Raw genomic sequence first — 18,406 nt, forward strand, 5'->3', positions numbered from 1 at the left:
GAGAGGGACCCCATGCAGAGGCAGGGAAGAGTATGAGGAGTCCTCCCCCTGAGGACAAAGAAGTGGCAGAGACAATGTATGATGAACTGACTCCAACCCCCATTCTCCATTCCTCTGTACTGTTCTAGAGGAGAAGTAGAGAAATCGGGAATAAGTTGAGCCCGGGAAAAAAGGAGGTGGGGGGAGGTGTTTTAAGATTTGGGTTTATTTCTGATTATCCTACTCTGTTTTCATTGAGTAATACTTTACATTAATTTTATTCCTTGTTGAGTCTGTTTTGCCCATGACAGTAATTGCTGAATGATCTCTCCCTTTCCTTATCTTGACCCATGAGCCTTTCATCATACCTTCTCTCCCCTGTCCAGCTTAGGAGGGGAGAGATAGAGTGGCTTTGGTGGGCACCTGGCCTCCAGCCAGGATCAACCCACCATGTGAAGTTATTCCATTGTGTACTGGAGGCTGCAGTGTCCTGTTACTCAAAGTGAGCCGATTGACTTTGCCCAATGAAGTTAATGTGGTTTTGAGTAGGTTTCTCTACTGAAAGGGTCAGGAATGCTTGACATATGCAAAAGAATGGTTTCAAAATCCCTTGACGTGGGATGAGCAACCCAAGCATTATGTCATTTATTGGCTGATTTCACTAGCTATAGTATGATACAGCAACTGGGATTTGGGGCCAAAGCAGAAGAGAGGAACTGCCAGCAAAGGAGAGGGTAATATATAACATAATAAAGAAAGATACATTAACAGCCAGATAGAGAATGGCCAAAGGGAAATGTGACAGACTCGCAGCCAGCCAGATCCTCAGTCTGCTGGAATCACGGGTTTAGAAAAAGGTAAAACGCTGATTTCTTTCAATAGCCCTGTGCATTGCTGTGGTCTATGAACATAATGGTACCGGCATTTACAGAAAGATCGTTCAAGCTCTTTGTGAGACTGAGAGGAAGAGAAACTAAACTTGGAAAAGAAATGGAGGGGAAAGCAGTGGAAAAAATGAGTGCCGCATAAATTGTGGAAAGAAATAGGGTCTACTGAATTTATTACTGAGCTTGGGGAACGGTTTGTTTTAATTTAAAAAGTGTTAAACATCAAAGCATAGAGCAAGAGAACATAGAATTTGAAGTCCAGTGTGTTTAGACTTCCAGCTCTTCCTTAGTATTCAGGATAGTTTTGCTTCCAAATGCTCTCTGCTTCAGCAAATGCAGCAGCTTTACTTGTCAGTCAGGAAAGCAGCCCATGAAAATCAAGTGATAGTAAATACACTGTGCTTAAAATAGAATGCCTTTTGCTCCAGAATCTCAAAATGCAACAAAAGATATTCGTGAAGTACACACAATGCTCTGTAAAAGCTACCAATATTATACTTCCCTTAAAGGAAGTACAGGAAACTTGAAACATTTTTTAATAAAAGGATATATTTAAAAAAAAAATTCTGACTCTCAGTAAAGACTTCCTTATAAACACTATATCCCAGTTTTAGCATACTTTAAAATACTTGCATGTACTTTTTCTGTATTTGTGAGATTGTTTTCAGTAAGGAAAAACTGGGCTGGCACTGTCCATGATCTTACAATGCAGATGGGTAACCACAATGCCTATGTGGAGCTTCACATAGGACATTTTGAGAATGGATCTGTATTTATACAACAGTAACATTTAGGTGCCAAATGTCCTTCTGCAGGCAAGGAGAGCAAGCAAAAAGATGACACAGTATTTTCCTCTGGCTTCCTTAAAAATACCCCCCTCCCCATATTTATTAATTTTGATTCTTCTTTCTTTGTATGTGTATCTGTGTGTTTATACATGGTTGGGTCTGCCTTCTTATTGGAAGGGACCTCTGGAGATCTTCTGATCCAACCCCCTTCCTAAAGCAGGATCACCTATAGCAGGTTGTCCGGGGTCACGATCAGATGGGTTTTAATCTCTCCAGAGAAGGAGACTCCACAACCTCTCTGGGCAGCCTGTCCCAGTGCTCTGTCACCCTCACAGTGAAATAGATTTTACACATATTGAGAGAGAACTTCCTTTGTTCCAGTTTGTACCCATTGCACCTTTTCCTGTCACTGGGCACCACTGAAAAAAGTCTGGGCCCATGCTCCTGACATCTTGCCTTTATAAGCATTGATGAGATCCCCTCTCAGTCTTCTCCAGGCAAAACAGCCCAAGGTCTCTCAGCCTTTCCTCATACAAGAGATGCTCCAGTCCCATAATCATCCTTTTAGCACTCCACTGAACTATCTCCAGTACCTCCTGCCTTTCTTGAACTGGGGAGCCCAGAATTGGACACATTACTGCAGACATGGCCTCACCAGGACAGAGTAGAGGGGAAGGATGACCTCCTTCAGCCTGCCAGCCATGGTCTTCTTAATGTACCCCAGGACAGCATTGGCCTTCTGGGCCTCAGGGCACACTGCTGGCTCATGGAGAGCTTGTCCACCAGAAGTCCCAGGTCCTTCTCTGTAGAGCTGCCTCCCCACAGGTCAACCCCTAACCTGTACTGATGCTGGGATTATTCCTCCTGAGGTGCAGGACCCTGCACTTGCCTTTGCTGAACTTCATTAGGTTCCTCTCCACCCAACTCTTGCCTGTCCAGGTTTCGCTGAATGGCAGCACAGCCTTCTGGTGTGTCAGCCACTCCTTCCAGTTTTGTATCATCAGCAAATTTACTGAGGGTGCACTCTGTCCATCCAGGTCATTGATGAAAAACACTAAATTCTTAACAGAGAGTGGAAGTGTGCAGAGAAGAAAAACCTTGTTAAAGATGCTGCTGAACTATAACCTCAGCATGTACTAGTTGGTGGAGAGTTTACATAGGAAACAGTAAATAATCCAATTAGCCAAAGACTTAAAATGGTTTCACATATTATGAGACATCAGGGAATGCGACCATAATCCACAAAAGCATTACTAGTTTCACTTCTGGAGCTTTTGTGTTTTGATGTTACTTTATCTCATGTGACCAGGTTTTATTTGGTGTCCTCTGTTACTCCCAGGTCTCTGAGGTTACTTACTGCCTGGAAATTCAATCTGAGCCTACATAGCAGAAATTTCTCCTTGGGAGCATTGGACGGTGTCTTCTACAGCACAATGGTCTTGGTTGTTTGGCCTGTGGTTTTTGTTGGGTTTGGTAAGCCTTTGTTGGGTTTGGTAAGCCTTTATTCTCCCAGGCTGGTATTAACTGCAGATTTCCTTAGCATTTTCTTAACTCTCTGGTTTTGGTCACTATTTCATATATCAAACACCATCCCAGGAGATTCCCATTAAACAAATCACCATAAATCAAAACCCATTGGCGTGGTGCATCTCCAGCCCCTGGGACAGCCAATGGCAAATGCTGGGCAACACGACTGGGAAGGAATTAAGGGCACCCGAATATAACGCTTAACTGTTCACGTGCTGAAAAGTAGCTTAGCTCAGCTTGTCGTTTAACACTGCTGGCATCTGGCAGAAATTAGAATAGCCAATTCCCTCAGCAGAGAGCCTACAGAAGCTGAGATTTATGCTGGCTTCCAGGTTATTATGTGTGGTATATTAAGACCGAGGAGGTTGATATAGCTACGTAAGCTTGAAGCTACAACTGTAGCCTTTGATGCTGACTATAACATATCGCAACAGACTGATATTATTTCAAATGAGGGCTGTGAGCTTAAGTGCTTAAACCTGTGTGGTATATATTCAAACTAACCCTCTCCTGCAGCTTTCAGTGCTTGAAAACAGAGTCCTGATTCACTGAGGAGGTACAGAATAAAGGCACATTATTAATCCTTTATGGAATTTTCTTCTTAGTGGATATGTTGCCTTCACATGTGGATGGTTGTGTAGGTGTGAATTAATGTGTAGGAGAGAATTGCTTTTGGCAAGTGCTGAGTGAAATGCAGGTGTGGGGGGGTGTCCAGGATCACTGGGAGGGGAGAATTCTTTCCTTGCACAGATGGAAGCACAGAAGAAATCACAAAAATAGGAAGGTTGGAAGGAAGAAAAAGGGTCTTGGAGAAAGTAAGATCTACAGAACATTAACTGAGAAAATGCATTTGGCTCCCCAAGGGGAAAGAAGCAGGAGTTCAAGTGAAAAATGCCAGTTCAGCAGTGGCAGTTCATAGTAACACATTCTTTCATTGTTGATTAATTACTGACTGCTGGATGTCTGAAAACATCTTGTAATGTCTAAGTAGGCCGTTATCTTTTACAAAGGATAAAGGAAGATCAATCATGAGTCAGTAAGCACATAACCTACCCTATCCACACAGCCAGAGTGAGAACTGGTAAATAAATGACTGAGCAACAGGGAATCGACAACCTGGCCAAAGTATGTGGTGACCTTGTGTCTCACATGCTTTGGAGTTTGCCTGAGACTTACAGAAAGCCACTCCCACTCCTGAAATACTCGGAGGTTAAAGACACTGGAGTTGGAAAAGTAAGGTAGCTGTTTTACCTTATTCTAAGGTGGGTTTTGCCTTGCATGGTAATCTGATGAGTGATATGGTCTGAGTTCCTTTGCTGCTGCAATACCTGCAAGAGCTCCATGAATTGCTCAGGAAGGGGGCAGATCCAGAATGATGAAAGCTGTCACAGTTGGTGTTTATAGTATTTTAAATATTGAAAATATATAGACACAAAACTGCATTTATCTATAGCATTTATCTTCACTCACATCCTGCATCGTGTGTCTCAAAGTGTAAGCCCGTCAGGTTAGTTGACTGCTGATACTGTTTTCAACTCAGTGCGGTGGGCTCAAGATCCTGCTTTGCTGCACATGGAAATTAAACAAGAAATGTGGTATGATAAGTCAGAAAAAACTCTAAAAAAATAATGAACAAGAACTTGATAGATCTTAAACACTTCATATTTATTATACATTAAATAAAACAATTTCAGTTCAGTTGAGAGACTGATGGGTCAGATTTAGGAAACCAAAACTTCTAAAGGAAGGTATGTTCAGCTTAAATGCTCATTAAGTACATATGTATTAATTATATAGTAAAGCCATATTCTGTTAAACAATTCTTAGGTGAATAAGATACATTATCAAAGAGGTATGTATTCCAAGGGTCTTATTGCACAGCTACTGGCTAATCCATGTACTTTCAGTCTGAGAAAGATATGCTTTGTACCACCAAGTACAAACTCTGACTGCCTCCTCCTGTTGATTACACAGCTTCTCCTCTCCTCTTTAAAAAACAGAACACAATATCAAACAGAAAATAAAGCTGAACATTACAGAACGTGTGTCGTCTTCAGTTCATTTCATTTCAACCCCAAAGCAATCCATGCGTATTCTTTCTTTCAGTAAGAGCAGGTAGGGAAAACAAAACAACAAATAAGGGGAAAAAAAAAGAAAAAACCAGGAAGAAAATTCCCCAACCACACGTTTGTTCTGTCATTGCAAGAATTAAAACGCTGTAATTCTGCTACCAATTTCCAGTGCAGTGGGAGGAAACACTGTGGACGGACTCTCACTTCCCCTCAGTTTTGTCTGCCTGTACTTCACGCATATATGAATCAATGACATGCGGAGGCACTCCATCCATCAGTAGTCTGAAGAATGAAAGCCCACCTGCAGACAAGGAGGAAGAAGACAATCTTCAGGTTGAATGCCCCTGGAGCAGTAGCTTTGTACCTTTATTTTCTGATGTAAGTGACAAAGATTTAGTCAGTCTCTGTTGTATACTTCATTTTGAGATGTGGTAAAATTCATCCCTGTTCAAAAGTCCAGCACAAAAATTAACCATTAAGTTCTGTGCTACACCAAACGTCCCTGTCCTCTTGTGCAGGGTGAATTTCATTTCTGGTATGTCATATATTCTGTCATTTCTCTCACCCCATGCAACAGTCTATGATAAGCTTCACCTCAAATAACCCTCCTGGAGTTCCATCAGGCTGGGTAGAGTATAGTCAGAGATGGAAGTCAGTCCAGAGGGAACCATGTAGAAAACACCTGACTATGATGAGTTGTGGAGAACATGCAGAGACATTAAAATTATTCTAGTGTTGGGTCTTACAATGGATTATAAGTATTTAGCAAAATATTTACCATGTTGCTTGAAAATAGCAGGTGGGATGACATAGGTAAAAGAATCTCATTTGAAAAAAAAAACCCAAACAAAAACCAACAGTAGTTTAGATATAGATGCCTTTAGACTCCAGAAAGAGATGATAAAAGTCAACACTTTGATCTGCTTGGGAAGTCTGAAGAATGATTTTTAATTTGCTTTTGAATAAAAATTAGACCACATGCAATCACCTCTGGCCCAGGTGCTTACTCCCTGAAAGTGATCTCAGAGCTGTGGACCTTCACCAATCCATAGGGGAGACTTACTCCTCACTTGTGGCTGGACCTTAGCAGCAGCAGCTAGTGTCCATGCTCACAAACCCTGCTGACAAAACTGGGGCCTCAGCGTTTCCTCCAGCCCTAATAAAACTTGGTTTCCTGTCTCTATGAAATCAAACTTCCCTCCCCTCCCCGGCCTTCCATTTTCCAGCCTTATGTTGGTTGGAGTAGATACTCACTGAACAGGTATCTGAAGTACCATTCCCAGCCTTTCAGGTCTATCTGCTTCCTGACTGTGGCCAAGCCACCATGAGTAAAAGACTCAAGCAAACCTATTTTAAATCGTTGCTGTAATAGAAACCCAGGCTTCTAAGAAAGCTTATAAGAAAGCTGTTGGAAGTACTACGTGTTTTCCGTGGTGTTCTTGAAAGAGGGACAAGGCAAAATATTTCTGAAGGGAATTCAATAATTTTAGCAATCCAAGACAAAAGATGTCAGTGCCCAGAAAAACATGTATGTAGTGGCTAACACACCAGCCAGGGCATCTCAGGTCCCACTGATGTAGAAGTAGTAATTTAATACACATAATCCAAAGGAGAAGTGAAGTTTCATGCCATTGAAAAAGTATCATGGAAACTAAACACATGGGGATTTCTGTTAATTTTGCTGAAATTGAATTACATTTGGAATGAACAACGGGGGAAAGATAAATATTTTGCTAAAGCATTAGTCTGCCCTCTCTCAAGGCGAAGGGTGGCATTTGTTGTAAGCAAGCTACATACCATTACTAGTCCTCTTACAAACCTACACGAGTATTATGTTCTGCAAGTTGCAAACCCATTGGCTAATAACCTCACTTACCTTCGGAGCCTTTTCTGGAACACACCAAAAGCTTTAAAGCAAAAGTACATTGCCAGGGTGAAGATATCACTGTCTCTGAATGCTTCAGCTAAGTGCAACTGAGCTGATAGCTACATATGGGGCATTTATCCTGAGTACAGATTTTAGGAGTTTGTAACCTTTATTATCACAAGGACTATCCAATTAAAGTGCTATTAGTTACTAGCAATTATGAGACTGAGCTGTCTCATTTGACACCATCACTGTAGCAGAACTCATCGCTCTGGCCTTAGATAGATGCACAATACAGACCAAAAAAAAAAAAGCATGCTTTTTGGCATTCTTTTCAACTCATGTAGTGCAAGTTGTGATACGAATCATTCATTTTTAAATGAAATTAACTGTGGAATCAATATTTCATTTATTTAGAGGTATATTCCTATATGAATGTGACTGTAAATGCAAAATGCTCTTTTATTACTTATGTTTTATTCATGCCAACTAATCATGCTAACTCCTGCACTGTTAATTTGTATTGAAATGTGCGCTATTAGAAGGTAGTGGGGTGTAATACTAAAAGGAATTACTGTCACAAGCAATTATTATAAAAATCTGGATTTACATGCATTGAAACTATCATGCTATTCATTTTAAAAAAATATTTTCATTAAGTGAAATAATGAAAATCATGCCATACTAGGCAGACATTGTATGACGTGTAAACAGACATAAGCTTCATATGCAAGAACCATATGAAAGCTTACCTTAGATGACAATATACATTCAAAAATCCTTACTGTGTAACTAAGGGAGAGAGAGAAAGAGAAGTAACAATTTAATTGCAAACACAAAAGTAGAGAGAAAAAGTTGAGTGAAATTATGCTTACAGTTATGTCAAGATGATGTTTTAATCCTTAGTCATGTAAAATATGTAGGAATTGAAGCACATGAAGAGTAAAAGGTAGGGATCCAGTTCCACTTCAAAATTCTCATTAATATGTAAAAGCTATATTAATATGTACAAGTAACTATAACTCCTGCAATTAGTCTAAAGTATAGATTGGAACCAAACTATGCATCTGACATTTATGATATAAGTTTCCAAATGTAGCTTCAAGGAAGCTAACACATATATATATATAGTATTTTCCACTAGGGAAAAAAAGCACACACATAACACCGAAGCACATATATATATATATATATGTCGAAACTCTGTAAGGCAAAATAATCAAGTACAGACTAATAACATACCTGTGCACTGAAGTATGTGCTTTGTCATATATCCACATTTACATTACTTAAAACATCCTATTTACTCTATAAGAGCCCTTACATTTAATTAAACATTTTGACTCCATAAAACATCTATATATATATATATATTTACATGTGTATATATATATATAAAAACACTCAACTTTATGCCTATGGTAGCCATTTAAGATAAATACCTTAATGTTTCAAATACTATGGAAACCTTAGCCTAATTTCTTAACATGTTTTAGGTTTAAAATAGTAATTTTGTATGCATAATATACTGGACACTAGTTTCTGGGCAACCCTGACATTTTTAAACTGCCCTGCCAATATTCTGGATTTGGGCAAAGTTACAAGCAAACAAGTTTCTGTAGAAACAATCAAATTCTCTGAACCCCACCGAACCTGAATTTAAAATGAAGTAAAATTATAGGTTTGCAAGTAAAAAGTTTTCACTGATTTCGGTTGGGTAAAGATTTTGTCATTAGATTCTGTTGAGCAAGCTCAGGCATGGATTATCACTCTCACCACTAATTTGTAACCAAAGACTACAATTCTGTAATAAATAATGTCTTTAAAGCACAGTAAATGACTTTATGACACTTCTTTCAGTAATTCTACAAGCTAATTGAGAGCTATTCTTCAAAATCCTATCTCCTGGTCTAAGTGTTCTGATCAAAGGTAGTGGCAGTCATTAAAAAGGTAGGTCTGTGCCCAGAGACATAGCAGAAATATGTCCCAAACCTTCTAAACTCAGATGTTAAATACCCATATTCTTGATTAATTTGGCCTTCTTTGCTCATGTGACATAGACATTGTATGCCATGAGATGCTAGGTAGTTTAATCTAAAGAAGCAAATAAATACACGCTTTGCATGCAGAAAATGCGTTTGCATGTGGAAAGAGAGGAAGGGAATGAAATGGAATGTCCAGAGGAGTATGCTTATTATAAACCTGGTTATTCCCCGCCAAGAAGAACGGTTCTCCTGGGTTAATTACTCCATGATATATCACTGCAGAATCAGAATATTTATAGTGGTATTTATTCGCATTGAAAATTTTTCCCGGTTGAACACACCACCTTATTTTTTTAATATTTCTTATACAGCATCTTTGCTAATGTCAACCTATTAGAGTGACCACCAACATGGATTTCGCTCTTAAGATAAACATTCCCCAAAACATTTGCTTCATGATAAAAGAAGCACAGTGCTTTATCTGAGTCTTTTCATTGAGCACAGTTGAAGCTGATAGGGAATCAGCTCCTTACTGCTTGTAATGAAAGGTTTACAGCCATAGTTAGGGACCTACCTCATATTTAATAGATATATTTTGAACTTTTCCTTATATGTACATTTAGATTCCGTGTATGCATGACTTACTATCCAAAGAGCTGTAGGAACAGCACTACAGCTAGTACATTCACCAGACAGGCAGCATGACCTTGAGGCTGTAGGTCTTAATTCGGGCAGCACTCAACAGTACCTCATCACTTTGCAAAATCAGACCTTGATTGTTACTTGCTGGAGTAAAGCTGAACCAGTTTAAAGCTATACATATGAAAACAAACAAACAACAAACACACACACACACACTCTCTCTCTGCAATCCATTTCCAGTGAGTCAAAAATCCAGAACTCTGTTGTCGGAGTGCGATGAGCAGTCATCCGAAGAGCCCTCCTAAATGAACAAACAGGCTGGGAAACTTCAGCAAAGGGTAATTCAACACATAAGTCGATAGAAGAGTGAAATAAGGCACAATTATGTTTTTATGCTCTGGCTGTTGGATACTCATTTGCATCTGTCTGTACCACATAGCAAACCCAGAGCCTACTCTGGTTCTCCAAGCTGCAGCTGCTTTATTCGCTTAATCCTGTTCCCTTTGGATTCATCAGCTGAGCTGCCAGTCATGTGAAGAGCGTCAGCACTGAACCCTTGCAGCAGCTGTCCTATGTCTAAGCCCTACAGAGCTAGCCTAAGCAGTCTTCAAAAAAGGAGTCTGAAGTAATGACTAAACCTGCCAGGATGGAGAGAAGAATCTCAGCAAGGGTGACCACTCAGAGCCCAAACCACTGGGAGACAACAACAGCCACAGGCTTGACGGGAGGGAGAAGGACTGCACTTGGTGGTGGTTGATATGAGATTGGGTTCAGTAAACCAACCATTAACTAGGGGAGGTGGTAGTTAAACATTACATAGCTAAGAGGAGAAAAACAACACACAGCCCGTGTGGGATCCTAGCAGCCTGCCTTTTTTAGGACTTCTTTCAGGTGTGATGCTAAAACTGAAGTACTGCTCTGAGCAAGATGTCTGTGGTATAGTACTCATTTTTTTCAGTTATCTTTTAAAATAAATGCTACTTTATTTTTGAAGAAAGAAGACTATTTAAGCCTAGAAATGTCTACACTACAAGATTTTTGGAGTCAGTGGGTGTGGAAGGAGGAACTGTATCTTGTCTATGGGGAGTAATTTTCACTGTCGCAAAGGTACATTAACTGCAACTCCAAGATATAGTGCCAGAGGAACTGAGACTGTAGGATGTGCTGCAACAGTCTGATTGTGTGATTAATACAACCCTCAGGACCTGTTGCAAAGCCCATGCATCTATCCAAGGTTTCCTTTGAGGTGAATGATCGGAGAGGATACTTGAATCTGACTGAAGTGCTAGGGTGTGTTGGCTATGTTAAAAACTGAGTCAAACCCTCAGACTCACAGAGCTGAAAGCACTTGAAATGTCTGTTATTCAGTGCATGTGAATCCTAACAAATTGTACTGCTGTCATTCTAAACTGCTCTTAAAGGCTCTTGGTCTCAAAGGCTATACAAGCTCTGCAGGAAATCTGCTCTGGTGCTTCACTGCTCTACTGTCTACCCTAAATATTTACTGGCAGGTCTTTAATACAGCCATCATGGAAAGGATCAGCTATGAGTGGGACAGGCCTGGTAACCTGTGAGCCTAGTTTATCATGTACTCTCCATTCCAGAGCACTACTCAGAAAGTGGACCTGTGAAAATTAAATAAACATTTGTCAGCAAAAATCAGCAGGTGTGTCATCTCAGCTGTACCTAGTAACGACTTTAAGGATCAGAACTTTTTTCCTGGAGACATTACTTCTAATTCATTGGAAAAGGATCTAAGAATTTCCAGTCTGTTTCAGATACCAGCCCATAAATGTAAGAAATTAAATTCCCCATCAGTGTCAATCATAGGCAAAAATCTCCCCATGCTTCTTTTAAAAACTCAAACATAGAGCAGCATATTGTAAGAGAGGCTGAGTAAAGACGTGGTGTTTGTATGATGCTTCAAAACCAGCAAACTGATTCAAGCTGCTACTAAGTAAAAACAAGTCCAAGATCAACAGAAGCATCTGTACTTCCCAACAGCTGGAAAGGGAATTACTGAAGAATAATACATAATCCATGACAACATTTGGAGTTTGGACTTCCTTAAATGGAAAGATATTAGTTAAATTCTTTCTTATCTTGAAAATATTTCACAGTATTCTGCACGGTATATGTAAAAAATTCTTTATAAAACAAAGGATGGAACTAACCAGCTTCTTGTATTTTAAGTGGTATTTGGTTGTACTACAAGCAGAGTGCTAAAGACTAAAAAGTAGAAACATGCATAAGAATTTTAGGGCTTGGGGACTTGTGAAGTTTAATGAAATAACAAATTAACTTGGTCTTTCAGTATGAAAAAAAAATAAATCAATGAAGCAGCCTTGTCAGGTGGTGATGTCTTCTCTTGCACTGTGAAATAGAGAGTTTGCTTGTGATTAAGGAAAACAATCATACTTCCAGGATGAGGAGGTCACATTTTAAACATATTTTCTTAAAAATAAATAATTAAAGAAACTTATGCATATTTTTATTACATTAGTTAAATGTTCAACTTCATAGAAACTTATTGCAATGGCTTTTTGCTAGGAGATTTTATACACTAGAAAATACCAAAAATGGAAATTGAAATCCAAAATAATTGCAATATAATCCACAAGGATATTAAATATTATGGTTTTCATTATAGACTATGGAAATAATATAATTAGGCCATATTCAGCAAATAAATTTCAGAGTTAGACACTTCCTATCAGTTGTCTTCAGGCAGCTTTCCTTATTTATAAACTCAATTTATTTTTTTCAGAAATATTTAGCTTATTCCACAGTTGAAGCAAAAGCCTTCAGGGGGAGTTGGTCCACCTAAATATGACCCTGTCTTTTCCTAGGAAGTAATTTCCTGAAAAATACCATCCCGAGATTGATTAGTCCCATCCAAATCCTATTGTCATTCGTGACATCCCAATCAATGCTAAACTACCTGGAATTCATGAAGTGTGACTATTAATGAAAATAAAGATATGTCTTCACTTGTAGAAGCCTAACCCACTTCATCTTCTCCCTGTATTTGCAAAATCTGTGTTTTTGATTACTCTGTTCTTAAAGCAAATATACCAGTTCTATCAACTACCTTGTGTCCCTAACACCGATACTGCTATGGGATTTTCCTAAAAAATGACATTAAACATTTTTCTTTGGAAGCAAATGTTTGGATTGTTTAATACATCATTTTAAGGCAGACAAAGACTGCTCTGAACTAATCTTCCTTCCTCTCCCCCTGCCAGTTCCTTCAGAGATCTGTCTCTTATCCAAGTTGGTTTATTTTTTTTTCATGCTTTCCCTAAGAACCGTATGGCTGAGTCTTACTAGAGTTTGTCAGGTAAGTGGAGTAGCAATAAGAGGTAGAGTTTATCGTTTTGGCACTTGTTGAAAAAGTCCTTGCCATCACTGAAAATGTCTATTGGCTTGGAGGCAGGGGGTTAAAGACCATATAGCTTAAGCACATCATGTAGGTCCTCAAAAAGAAAACAAAGCAACCAATATAGTTTGTTTTGTCCGCATCAAGTTATTTTCATTCTAGAGAGTTAAAAAAGTTGTTTGAACTCCCTTTTGCATTTGCCTTGTGTACTTTTGACTCTGATGTAGGTGGTGTTCAGACACACAGGGCATTTGCAATGATTTAAACCCCTTACCTTTTACTTCCAGTTTGCACTCAACTTCTGCCTCTCCGAGTTCATTGACTGCTCGGCAGCTGTAAGTCCCTCCATCGTAGGGACTTGGTTTGCGGATCTCCAAGGTGCAGACCCCTTGGTTGCTGAACATTCGGTACCTTGGGTCATTCATTATAATGACCTTGTTTTTCAGCCAGGTTATTTTGGGCTGTGGCAAAAACAGAAGAAAACCCACATGCACAAACCTGATGAACTTCAACGTTGTATCATTGTTTGAGCAGTTGCATTTGAGTAATCCAGAAATGATACAAAATAGACAAAATAATGATAGAAAGGAAACTGTAATTCTTAAACATAAGCATAGGCTGCATCATGCATTTGGTTTTGAGCAGAGTTTTTCATTGTGGGGCCTATCACATAATTAAACTCCTAAGTATAAGGCTGTTTCCAATATAAGAGGTGCTGTGTGATATCAAGGATGTGAGAAAAAACTTGACATCCTGTTACTATAAATGAATAAGAAAAGCATGATTTCTCACAGTATTTCACATAGAACAGTTGGAAATTGTGAAGAGTGAGCAGCAAACATGTCCTTAAGCACATTTTATGTTCTCATTTTACGAGGTCACTCCATTTTTTCACAACAGAAAACTGATCACAAAAAGACACAACACAAAAGAAGCTGGAAGATACATTGCACAGTGGGTCTGAGAACCAATGTGGTCCCTGGAGAGTTCCTGAAATGCACTTTCTTAAAGCATAAATAGCTTTTTTTATGGAATAATTATGGCTTTATTTTAGTAGTAGTCTTTACTAATATATTAACTGTACAGCTACTGTCAGTGCCAGTCCCAGGAACACCCTGCCTTTTCTTGAGGTTCTGCCCTTGCACTGAGTTATCTGTGGGTTTAGTCACTATTGCAATGCCCATAGCACAGGTAAGTAGGTCATTTTTTGTATTCTTCAGAGCCCACAACACTCTTTTGCCTTCAGACTGGCTTATGAGTGAGACAAATAGTAAAAAATAGTATTATAGTTTTTATTGCCAGGTTAAACTCTCTTTCACATTTTAACTGATGCTGTTAGGAGCTATGCTGTACCTTGGGGTTGCCCCGAACGCTGCAGTTCAGGGTAGCATTGTAACCAGCCACAGCAAACGTGTTGACAAGAGGCTGAGTAAACAATGGACGTTCACTGAAGTCAAAATCATCGTAAACTGGATATTTGTAGACTTTACCTATGAAAGAAAAAATTAAACATTTATAAAATGAGGGTTGACATGCAGCTAAATACCCAAGCATCTTAAAAAGCTACAGAGTCTGAGTCTGCTCTCCTCTGCACTGTTTTAGTGGCAACCTGGATCTAGTAATTGCACTTGTAGGGGAGGCTGGAAGTGAGCCTGGGAAGTGACTACAGCTCTTGGTCATGCTATAGGGTAGATGTTGGAGAGCTCCTCTTTGTTTCCTTAGTATACAAAATAATGCACATCTATTCTGTGTCTTTGCCTGCATGACCTGCACATTTCAGAACAGGATGGATCCTGACTGATGTACTGCCTGATGTCTGCCTTGACAAGCTGTCCTCATTCTATTGCCAAGTATTTTTTGTAGTTTGTTCCGATTTCAAACTGGCTCTGTATCTGAAAATCCATTTTTCTTTCTTCTTCATACAGTGCATTAACAATATAGATACCTGAATGGATGTAGTTTCTGTACAAGCAAAACATGGCAGTAAAATCTGTTTTCTTCCTGCTATCTTTTCCCTGTTCTGCAATGGAGATCACTGTCAATAAGTCATCTTCACCCACAAACTAAACTGGCATGAGAAAATGGCCTCAAGTTGCACCAGGGAAGGTTTAGATTAGGTATTAGGAAAAAATTCTTCAATAAAAGGGTTAAGCATTGGAACAGGCTGCCCAGGGAAGTGGTTGAGTCACCCTCCCTGGGGGCACTTAAAAGACCTGTATATGTGGTGCTTAGAGACATCATTTAGTGGTGGACTTGTCAGTGCTGGGTTAATGGTTGGACAAAATGATCTTAAAGGTCTTTCCAACCAAAATGATTATATGACTACAATTTTGAACAGCTGGGCAGACTGACATCTGTCCCTGTGCACAGGTATATTAAACATCTCTGCTTCACTGAAACCTGATGCAAACTCTCATACTGACTTCAGTGCAGCTTAGGGCTGATAACTCTGCTCCTGACAATGGCAAGTAAGCAGTGATGAAAAACAATTCCTGTAGTCATTCTTTTGTTAATGATCCAATTGCTAAAAGAGAGATAATTTTGCATAATGGAAGTGGGATCCCATACCCTGGGCCTTCAGTCCTTCAGCCTGTCACTGTGGCTTGTACAGTGGTTGTCTGTCACTGTGGTTGTTTGTCCTCTGCATTGTGAGAGTCAAATACACCTTTCTTTTAGACAAACTGAGGTAACCAGGATTGATTTTCTTCCTTTAAACCACTTGTTTGTAGATTTCCCTCCAATAAAGGAGCTTTTTAAAAAAGTATACAGCACCATTTCCAACTCACAATTTTTTAAACGCCAGGGCTTCTGATATCAGAGTCAGAATTTGTCCAGCTCCCCCTGCAAGAGCTGTGAAGCAGGGGTTGCACTTATCAGTTGGATCCTGCCTGAACTGGATGGGAGCACTTGCACAGTTTATGCCAAATCTCCACTGGGAGGCAGTGACCCACTGCTTCTACCATAACAGCTTCTTTGCTCCTCTTCCAGCTCTCCTAGACTTAAAACTGACAGGGGTGTCATGACGCTGAGATCCAAGATCGTAGAAAATGTCAAACATGAAAAAAAAAGTCTCAATCTTGATTAAAAGAAAAACCTACTATGAACTGCATGGACAGACCAAGGAGTCCTAATATGAAATGTCCCTGCTGCTACTTGCACGTGGTCTTGGGGCTAGGAACGTGTCTGAATGTTTTAGAGATACAGCCTTTACCTCTAAACCCCTTCCAGCCTCTGAACACACCCCTTCCCTTTTGACAAGGAATGGATAATAAACTAACCATCCTTTGCAATCAAAGCACTCTCTTTGGTCATCGTTGCATCCTCACTGAGGCCACACATGTTTTCAGCGAAGATGCGGAAGTAATACTCATTGCCTATGACGAGCTCGTTAATGGTGGCACTGGTGCGGTGATAGTGCTCCATTACTGTGAACCATTCCTGAAAGGCACAAACACAGAGAGTAAGATTCCCTGCAGTGCTCTGCACCTCTCAACTGTTAACTGTTTGGAAGGATCATCAAGCTTCTGGGAGTGAGATTTTTCTTTTACAGGAATGTTCATGGATATTAAAATAGTGAAGCTGGCAATAATTAGTTACTCTGTCCAAAATGAATGTTAAGAATACCACAGAGTTCACTGCTGAGCAGTGAAGGCCAAATGGAAATTGAACCTTACTGAATTGTTACTCATTCTTAGTTGGGAGGGTTCATTTCAGGAAATCTAGTATTACGGCTGTTGTATTGTGCAAGGCAAAGCGGGCTCCTTCATTCCTAGTTCCCACTGCTGACAGAGAAGGTACTGCAGCAGGTAAGAAAAGCTAATCTGTGGTAACATGTACTCACAATGCACTAATCTACCCCCTGTTCCACAGATGGAGTGTTCATGAGAAATGTAATTTTATGCTGGTGGTCCTCTGACATCTAAAGGCTTGGGTGGGCAGGTGGGTTTTAGCACTTTAGTCTTGCAGCAGGAACAGTGGATGAGAATTCTATCCTAGTACACAAAACTTAACTAACAAACTGAGATGAAAGAAGTTAATGCTAAAATGCAACTAATATGAAGTGCAATATGACCACAGCAAGGTTTTTGCTTGTCTTTACCCTGCTTTGCACAGTTTTCTTGCTTTTCTAAAAATAAACTTGTGCTGAGTTCCCTGTGTCACACTTTGCGTTGATATTTGGTCATCTTTAAAAGCCAAAGTGCCCTTTGGGAAAACAGTTTTCTGAGGAATACCAGCTGTGCCAGAATGGCAAAATTTGCCACTAACAATGTTGGGAAACTATGACCCAAATGATCCGGGACACACTGGACCACAGACGCTGCTGTGGTTACTTTCTCCTTAACACAGTAAGTTACAGACAGAAGACATCATTGTTCTGACTGGACAGAGACCATCTCCTTACAGGCTGAAGAGAAAGAAAAATTTAAGGATGGGAAGGGAAATAATGGCATGGGAAGAATGAATGGATCAGACCATGAAGCAGATCAACATATTAAAGTGGGGGGTAGTGAGGCAAAAAGATTCCCTTACATAAGGCATTTCCCAAAATATTGTCTTAGACTTCCTGTGCTCAAGTTTGCAGTGTGTTATAGCAAGAATCCAACTACCATCTTTTAAGAAGGTGTAAAATTCGTGTTAGTTTAATGAAAATAATGAACAACTCTATATTGCGATTTTCAACTATAAATCTCAAAATAGTTTATGAACTACATATGTACCATTTTCCCATGCATAGTAATGAATGGCAATGACTTACACAGTGTGACATTACAGGTTTGAACACAGCAGCACTAAATTTTAATTCTAGTAGCAACCTTAGTGGGTTTGGGTTTTATTTTCTCTACTGAGAAAAGGAAAAGAAGCAGATTTACTTCCCTCAAATCCATCTCTCATTTCTTTTTTCATCCTTCTCTTTGGCATCATCTGAAAATTTTTCCATGTCTAGGCTTAGCTACAGTCAACAGGAGATTTTTAGAACTTTTAGAGATACCTTGCAGATTTTCTGAACACTGACTGATCAATGCTTTAATTTAAGCACACAAGGCTTTTATTTTTCAAAGGGGGAGTTCATGAGTGCATCAGACTTTTAAACAAATCCTTAATACTTACCATACTCTTCTTATCTGCTTTTTGAATGGTGTACCCAGTAATGGCAGCATTGCCATCATCTTTTGGTGGCTTCCATGATAAATTTACATTCTCTCCCCAGACGTCATCAATAGTTACAATCTCTGGTGGGCCTGGGCGATCTGTAATGAAAATATAGCAGCTGACATTTTC

General features: G+C 39.5%; 1 protein-coding gene across 5 annotated transcripts in view; it reads right to left on the reverse strand.

The window, feature by feature from the left end:
• Positions 1-4,825: 4,825 nt before the first annotated feature.
• Positions 4,826-18,406, reverse strand: part of MYBPC1 (myosin binding protein C1) — a 79,451-nt gene continuing 65,870 nt past the window's right edge. For 2 of the 5 annotated variants that reach the window (XM_084264151.1, XM_084264155.1), the window contains 4 exons: positions 18,236-18,375; positions 16,405-16,564; positions 14,480-14,616; positions 13,156-13,587 (listed from right to left, as the gene is read on the reverse strand). In XM_084264151.1, coding sequence (XP_084120277.1) covers positions 13,285-13,587; positions 14,480-14,616; positions 16,405-16,564; positions 18,236-18,375 — 740 coding nt within the window. In that variant the 3' untranslated portion in view covers positions 13,156-13,284. Of the gene's footprint in view, positions 5,555-7,872; positions 7,913-9,322; positions 9,382-13,155; positions 13,588-14,479; positions 14,617-16,404; positions 16,565-18,235; positions 18,376-18,406 lie in introns of those variants that run through there. The other 3 variants (XM_084264153.1, XM_084264154.1, XM_084264152.1) reach the window with 3 other exon arrangements.

The sequence above is a fragment of the Gallinula chloropus genome (assembly GCF_964237585.1).
Source record: "Gallinula chloropus genome assembly, chromosome: 1".
Taxonomy (NCBI): domain Eukaryota; kingdom Metazoa; phylum Chordata; class Aves; order Gruiformes; family Rallidae; genus Gallinula; species Gallinula chloropus.